The sequence below is a fragment of the Cariama cristata genome, unplaced genomic scaffold (genome assembly GCF_000690535.1).
Source record: "Cariama cristata isolate BGI_N322 unplaced genomic scaffold, ASM69053v1 scaffold36792, whole genome shotgun sequence".
In the NCBI taxonomy this organism is placed as follows: Eukaryota; Metazoa; Chordata; class Aves; order Cariamiformes; family Cariamidae; genus Cariama; species Cariama cristata.
In genome coordinates, this window is record NW_009603909.1 from 7545 (window position 1) to 15570 (window position 8026).

At 48.6% G+C, this 8026-nt stretch overlaps 1 protein-coding gene across 1 annotated transcript in view; it reads left to right on the top strand.

The window, feature by feature from the left end:
• Positions 1-8026, top strand: part of URM1 (ubiquitin related modifier 1) — a 15724-nt gene that overhangs the window by 6319 nt on the left and 1379 nt on the right. The window contains exon 3 of the mRNA XM_009695387.1: positions 7244-7325. Within this exon, the coding sequence (XP_009693689.1) occupies positions 7244-7325 (82 nt within the window). The remainder of the gene's footprint in view (positions 1-7243; positions 7326-8026) is intronic.

Below are 8026 nucleotides of genomic sequence, written 5' to 3' on the forward strand. Positions count from 1 at the left end.
CCCCCCTCGCTCTCTCTTTTCTCTTGGTGGGATTTGCTGTGCTGACAGCACTGTTCAGGGGGTGGCAGCGGAGCAGGGCTGGGGAGGAGGATCCGGGCCCTTTAAACCGCTTAGCATGCGGTTCACACGGCTCCGGGCCAGCTGTTCCTTTCTCCTCCTGCCCTCACTCGCAGGAGTTGTTTGCTGAGCTCAGAGCTCCTGTGCAAAATTGCTTTTCAAAAGAGCCACTTTCTGCTTAATTAAACAATGAGCCGCCGTCCCTCTGCACATCTGTAAAGCTCCCTCTGCAGCCCCTTTATCCCACAAACTGCTCCATTCTTACCTCCATTCACTTGTAAATCTTACCCCCCCTCTCCTCCACCCTGATCATCTCACTGGTCCTTTCTTTTCCCCTTTCAAGTAAGACTGAGGGGCTTGGAGTATCTGTGGGGGTGGCTGGCTTGGGTGGACAGGAATCGGTTTAATGGTGCTTGCCCTATATGAAAGTCTAATAATAGCAAAGCAGATCTGAGGCTGAAAGTGAGAGGCGATGACTGGATGCTACACGATTTCTGTATTTAGAGGGATAAAATCATGGCAGTTCCTGAGCAGAGCTGAGACACTGACTCATGCAGCAGCCAGAGGGGACACCAGCCACCAGCCAAACTGGGAGGGGGGCAAGGAGTTGACTTGAAGGCGCTTTCTGATCCAGCTGGCAGTGCCAGGGAGAGCCCAGCCCAGGGGATTCCCTGGGCCAGGCTGGCTCTGTGCAGGGCAGTGCCAGGCTGCTGGGGAAACCCCTCTGCAGGCTGGCAGGAGCAGCCACCTTCCTCTGTGGTCTGGGGTCTCACATCAGCTCTGGGTAGTCTCTTGTAATAGTGATAAGATTTTTCCTTTTTAACCCTCGGTGTGCGTGCACGCACACAAAACCCAGAAGTCAGGAAAATAGCAGAGGGGAAATTTCAGTTTGATGGGTTTCAGCTGAGCTTTACGCCTGTGGTTAGTAATGCATTCTCTGAATTGTCTTCCTGAGCAGCTTAAAAAAAAAAAATTAACCAGCAACATTCAAGGTTAAGCAGGATAAATGAATGGAAAAGTGATGAGGTGGGATATCTCCTTTATCATTGGGAAGGACAGATTATAGCCAGGGTGATGCAATATCATCTAGCATAGATTGATAGGGAGGAATGAAGAAATGGGAGTTTGGTGCATTAGCAGAAGATTCCTGACTGCAAAAACTATTAGACCATGGCACAGTCTCCTTGGGGTTTGGTAGGAGGTGTACATTGCTCAAGCATCTTAAAATCAGAGCGGGCAAGGCTTGGCATGGTCTTTTGTTGAGAGTAGTTCTGCGCTGGCAGAGGGATAAAATCGCAGGACCTGTTAACAAGATGTTGTTTTTAATGCCTGCGATTCCCAATCTGGCACTTCGCTGCTGGTGCGATACTCTTTGAGGCTCTCTCGGTTCCTTCTTTTGACAATTTTGAACGAGAGGCAAGACCCTAGGCCAGCGCTAGAGATCTGTGATCCTAATTAAAAGAGACAGTTTGGTGCGCTGGCATTTATTTGGGAGCCTGAAGTGACAATAGTGTTGGGTGTTACGGGATTAGATGCTCTGACTTTGGAAATGAGTAGGGATTAGGTTTACCCTGAGAATCAGCTTGGAGCTGATTTTTTTGTCATGGGAGCTGATGGATCTGGAGGCTTGCTGCTGACTAGCGAGTGGGATTGGAGATCCCTTGAACTGGTCTTCTCCTACCAGCAGCCTGCCGGGAGTGGAAGATCCCAAGCAGCTCCTCTCTGGTTTGTGAGCGTTGTGATTAAAATCTCAGGGCTGAGAATTGCTGGGTGATGACTGAGATCTGAGCCTTCACTGCTAACAGGAGGGCCATGAAAGACCCCTGTGATCCCTTACCATTTTGTGGACACAAGAAAATGAAGAAGAGGGTTGCTCTTCTAGCCGAGAAGTGAAAAAAAGTTGTCGTAATGCAATTAAAAATTACAGAAGCCAAGACCTTGGTGTTCGTTTGTAGCAGACGAGAACAGATGAGAGCAACAATTGGGATACTCTTATGTCTGGCTGTAGTTGCCCCCTAATTTTTCCCCGAGTGCTTAAATCACTGCCCACTCCAGCGTGTGGCAGGATTGGCTCGTGCACTTGTCAGAGAAAATGGATTTTGCTCTTGCTGCAGAATTTTGCCTTGCTGCTCACTCTGCGTAGTACCGAACCCGTTTGCCTGCGACTCCATTTATATCAGCTATTCCAGGTCTTCTTCTGCAGTTTATGGCACACCATCGTCTGCTTCAGTGAATGATTTGCATATCAGATGGGAGGCTGGAGGAGTCCAAAGGATCCCCTAGGTCAGGTTTTGTAACAAACTCTTTTAGAGAGCAGATTCTTGGAGGGCCATCGGATTCAAAAGCAGAGAGGAGGCATTCACCTGGAGGGGCAGCAGGTATTGGGAGCTGGTTCGTCCATTTGAAAAACAAGCTGCTTAAGCAGGGAAAGGGGCATACAAATTGTCTTTCCATACATTTCCATGCAGGCAAGGGGAATAATGGCAGAGGAGCGGCAGGGAAGGGGCTTTGTCATGGTTACAGGCCGGTGGCTGAGAATGTGGGTGGAGCGGCGCTCGTCCAGAGTTAGTGACCTCAGCAAATTGGAGCTCAGCCATGGTCAGTATGATAAATGATCTTATTCTGGGTCAAAGAAATGGTACCCCACAGGGAGGTATCCGCAAGGCGGCCCGGGAAGGCGCTTTGCTCTTACAGCGCTGACCCCTTAGTGACCAGTGCTACATATATCTTATTTATTACAGACCAGAAGGGAATTTTCCATGCTTCGGCCTTTATAGGGTTCCCCTGTTTCCCTGAAATAAGCTCCCAGTTCTGCAGCCAAGGCAAGATATGGGTGTGATTATAGCCTCTGGGTGCCCTTCGAGGCACTGTGTGCTTTCTGCGGGTTCATAGGCGGATTTGAAGGTAGGGGACACGGAGGTGTCTGGTCATTGCGTGCGTCTGTGTGTGTTTATCTGCCAGAGACCTGTGCAGCTCTCCGGGAGCCGAGAGCTGCGTGTCTATGTCAACTGGTATTACGGTTGTGCAAAATCCTTTGGCGTTTCTGCACATTTATCAGTTCAACGTGAGATCCTTCTAGTGCAACCCCCAGCTTGGTGTTTCTTATTTGAGGCACCTGGTTTCTCTCTGCACACAGCGAGTGTCCTCTTTGCTGAGTTATCACTGATGAATCTGTCAGACCCAGGAGGTTTTATTGAGCTAGGAAAGATCTATGGATTTCAGCCCTGGTTTTGAGAGTGCAAATGGACCCAGCCTCTTGTTCCAGGCAGTGCTAAAATGGCATCTTAGATGCATTTCTCTTTCAGAGGAAGCTCAGCAGATTCTTCATCCAGGAACAGTTGGGATAATGCAGAAGATCAGGCCTTGGAGGATACACAAGAGGACTGAGCAGACTGTGCAGTTCCGTCTGCCACAACCAGGACTGTTTATGATGCAGCTGGGCTGAAAATGAGCCGACGCTGTTGGGTTTTTGTATGCACGCTCACTGCAGGTTTTGCATCCTGTCCGCTTGCGTGACAAGCCGATGACTTTGTGTCACTGCAAGCGCACACTTTGTTTTCCTGAGCTGTGTGTTTCGCTGGGTGATTTGTTTTATGCATGTATTGTGGATTTGAGCTCCCATCTGTGCACTTGAACTAAGCAGTTTTCTCAAACATTTGTCAGTTTTTCTTTTTTTAATTAACTTTAGATTATTTTTCCTGAGAATTTGGAGAGGTTTGATGTACTGTTAGCACAGGCAACAGAAGCTGTCTCTGTGTACAAATAACACAGGGATTTCCTACCATGTGCTTTGGTCCCTCCTTTGCAGTTTGAGAGTATTTGAGCTTCCTTGGCCGGTTCACTCTTCTTTCTCTGCTGATGCTGCCAATGGCGAGGGCAGTTAATGATAATTAGAGTGGATTTTTTTGATGTGGATATTTGTTTGCCGTGAATGAAATGGAGTAGGCTACCAAAAGGATTTCACTGAGACCATGCAGCGATGATAAAAATATGTCATTACTTGGATGAGCTGAACTTGAGATGGTGATGTGGGAGTGAAAGGCTGTATCGTCTCAGCTCTCACCTGAACCTCACTCCTGGGCCAAAATGCCCGGTTGCTTTTGCAGCCAAATGGCAGCACGCGTGATACAACTGTGCTCCTGCAGATAGCAAATGCCTCTGTTATGTGATGGGGGCCAGCTTCAGAACCAACACGAGTGCAAATTTTTTGTGTCGTAGCGATGGTTTAACTTGTCAGTGGATGTGGTGCCTGACTAGGTTGAGTTTTTTTCCTTCCTTATATGTCATTTGTGGAGGACCTGCTGTTTGCATAGCAAATCCTCAGCCCAGGGAGCTGAAAACCTGTTAGACCCGTAGCATAGTATCAGAAAGAAAATGTCTTAGGAATGCTGCGTATGTCAACTGTAAGAGATAAGCAGTTGTGCTATAATTTACCTCTTATTATTTCCATCATGATAACATACAGAGTGCTGAGCTGTTGATCAAGACTGCTATTCGAGGCACTAAGCTGCAAGATGGCTTCTCCCCAGACCACTTGCAATGGAAGTAATCTTGTTCCTTTTCAATATCTTACTTGTGGGAGATGGTTTTGGTGTGGCTCTGGTCATTTTTCATCCTCTGTAATTGATTTGTTCTAGTAATATTGGTGTACAGAATGTGGAGACATGAAGGTGGGGGAAAAAATTCAATGCTGAGAAAGCAACTGAAAGTATTACATCTTAAGGTTGGCTGCGGAGAAGGGGTCTTAATTTTTGTTGCTGTTTGGAGCGGGGAAGCTCCAGGCGTGCAGAGGGGTATCAGTTTTTTTCCTACTGTCTAAATTCTTCAGTATATGTGTACGTGACTTCTGGAGAGGAGCAAATGAATGTAGGCTCAGGTGGGGCTGAAAATAACATTTATTATGGAAGGAGTAGGGGTGAGGGAGTCTTCCAGCTCAGCCTCGAATAAATCAGTCCTCTCGCCCCTTCATCCAGGCTGCTTCTAGGTGGCTGTCTTTTATCCAGCTGGTGCAGCGTGTTTCTGTTTAAACGATCTCTCCTGAAAGGTCCCAGAGGAAAGGGCTGCTTATTCCACGCAAGGAGAATGGTGTATGGCACAGCTCATTGTTGTGTGCCCTGCCGCAAGTGCATAAATATGAAACAGCTCGCGGGCGTTGCTGCGGTGGGGCTGGTGTCCCCTTTGTGCCCCCCCTCCTTCTCCTGAAGGCTCCTCTCCATCTTTCTTCCTCTCTGGCTTTCATTTCTTGGTGATGGAGAGCAAGAGCCGTTTGGGTGTGAGATCCTGAGGGCTTTACGTTGCAGCAGCATTTTTCAGGGGAAGGCAAATATAGTTAACTCTTGTTCTGGCGGCTGACTGACTGGTGTGGTATATATATACTTTCTGAGTGGTGTTTACGTCCCTGGAGCACGTTGCTAGGAAAGCGGCAGAAAATGATCTATTTTGTGCTCTTAACTACGTATCATTACAAGGGAGTCGTGGGTTGGCCTCAGGCAGGTGATCCAGCTCACCGGGCAGTTTTAAGGCACAAAGCAGCTCTTTTTGCCCTGATCAGAGCAAACCAGTCCTCAGAGGCAGCAATACCTGTTGTGCTCTGGGCAGCCCCGCAGTGGGACTGGTGTGCCGGAGGGGGGGAAGCTGCCATCCGGAGGCACCGATGCCCTGGGAAACTGGGGGGGGAACAGAGGGAACCTCAGAGCATCCCCTCCCCCTTTCCCTGGGAAAAGGGGCTCCCATCTGCTGCAGATGGACGTGTCCCCATCGCCTAGTTGATGTGCACCTGCCTACGCCGGGGCTGTTCGTCCTTGGTGTGACAGAAACGATGGGGATAACGTTATTCGGCAGAAGCCCAGCTCCGCTCTGGGTAGCATCCGCAATCCCCTGAAATCCTGGGGTAAGGCAAGGACTGAGTCGAGCCACTACACGCGCATTTATTTTTGCTGGTTGTGAAGCAAACACATGGGAAATCATATGCAGAGTTCGATTCTAGTTCTGAGAGGGGCATGTGGAAAGGTTCCCCCTGACTACGGTGAGCTTACCACACGTGAGACAGACGTGGAAACCCATCCCGCCATCCTCGCTCATCCTGTGAGCAGGGCTCCAGCCCGCGCTGGTGGATTTGTGCCTTTGAAAAGCTTCCTCACGCCTCGAAAACAAACAAAACTCTTTCGGGGCTTTCAAAGGGCTGTTTAAAGGAGCCCTGGGAGAATAACTGATTGTGGATTCAGAATGATGAAGTGGTTTGTGGAACGGTGAAATATAGAGGCAAATGCAGGAGAACTCCACATTGCAATTTGTCGGCTTCTCTAAACCCTGTAACGGATTATTCCCCCCCTCTGTCGCTTCTCACCTCTCCAATAGGAAATTAACTGATGCTATCACTAAAGAAATTGTTTTTGCCTCACAAAGTAAAATTGATACTATAAAAACCCGCCAGCAGTGTCTCCTCCTCCTTTTACATGAAGACAAATCCTTCCTGTCACCTACTGAAATGGGAAGATAAAGGCTGAGCTTTAATAAAGAAGCTATAAGCACAAAGTGTAGCAGGAGGGGGCAGACACAGCGTGGGGAACACTCCACGGCAGCAGGTGTGGTACCGAGGGATGCTGGAAGTGTCCAAAATAAAACTACTGTGGCCGGTGCCTGCGTGCGTGTTTAATGCGTGGTTATGTACACGTTTGTGCCCCAGAGCGCACGTCTCCAAGAGTTTGTGCTGGTTTTGGTACCAATAGTGTCTACCTTTACTCCTTTCAGGTTCTTAGGCTTGCTTGTTTGGACTTTTTAAATCTAATTAAACACACAGAGAGTTAAACATCAATTTGTTAGGTGACAGCGGAATGCATTGGATATGGGATGTGTTAAAGAAATCTTAACATCGTCAGTCTCCTGCTGGATTGGCGCTTCAGCATGAGCTGCATTCGTTCTTTGTGGGATGCGTTTTCTGTGGGAAACCTCTTCTGCCAAACCGAGGGGTTTGGGGCAAAGCCCTGAGCTCTGAGCTCCCTTGAGGCAGGGCTGCCTGTTAGGTGCTGCTAAGTGACGGTCCTGTTAGGTGACGGGAGGTTTGCAGCTATCCCCATCCATCCTGCGTCTTCCTCACCTAGTCTTTTGTGGATAAACGATCACTTTGTTCTGGCATCAGCTAGGAGCCGTCAGCTAGTTTGTAAACTGCTCTCCTTTCTGCTTTCAGGGGATATCAGAAACCTGCTAAAGTGGATCAAAGAGAATCTGTTGAAAGAACGACCAGAATTATTTATGCAAGGGGAGTCTGTGTAAGTACAGCTGTTACGAATCCTCCTTGTGTTTCTCTGTGGATCCCTGCCGTTTGGGATACTTTTTTCCTGTTGGTTACAAGAAGCAAGTTAATGACCATGAAAATACGGGATTTGCTAAAGTGATAATGGGTGGTGTCCCACACTACACCTCACACCGTTCCATGAGAGTGTCTTTTGCAGCCCTCACCTCGAATCTTTAAACGTTAAATGTGGAGCAGGGCCACATATACTTTCTCTCCATTGTCACCTGGAGCGGCAAAGCACATGTATCCTCAATTCCAAGAGTTTTAGCAGGTCTGTCCGTTCCCTGCTGACATCACTGGGACTGAAGCAGTCACTTGGAGAAACGCCAACAAATGTTTCTTCTGGGAAATGTATTTTTATTGTCAAAATGGGGCCAGCCTCGTGGAGAGGAGGGGGGGGGGAAAAAAAGCCAAGAGAAATGGAGCAGAGTGAGCTGTGCAAGCCATCCCTGACTGCAGGGTGGCGCTGGGGGTGTTTAACATTCGTCATGGATCTTTGTGAGCTGAAGCGTGTGCCAGGTCCCCTGGTAACAGGAGAGACAATTGCAGGACACTGAAGATCAAAGAGGGGGAATCCCTTTGCCTGTAATCAGGGTCTCGGAGTGGATCCCGGGTGTTTCGTGCCTTTGGTAGGGGCACCGGCATAGTGTTCCCTACCTTGACCTCGAGGGCTGT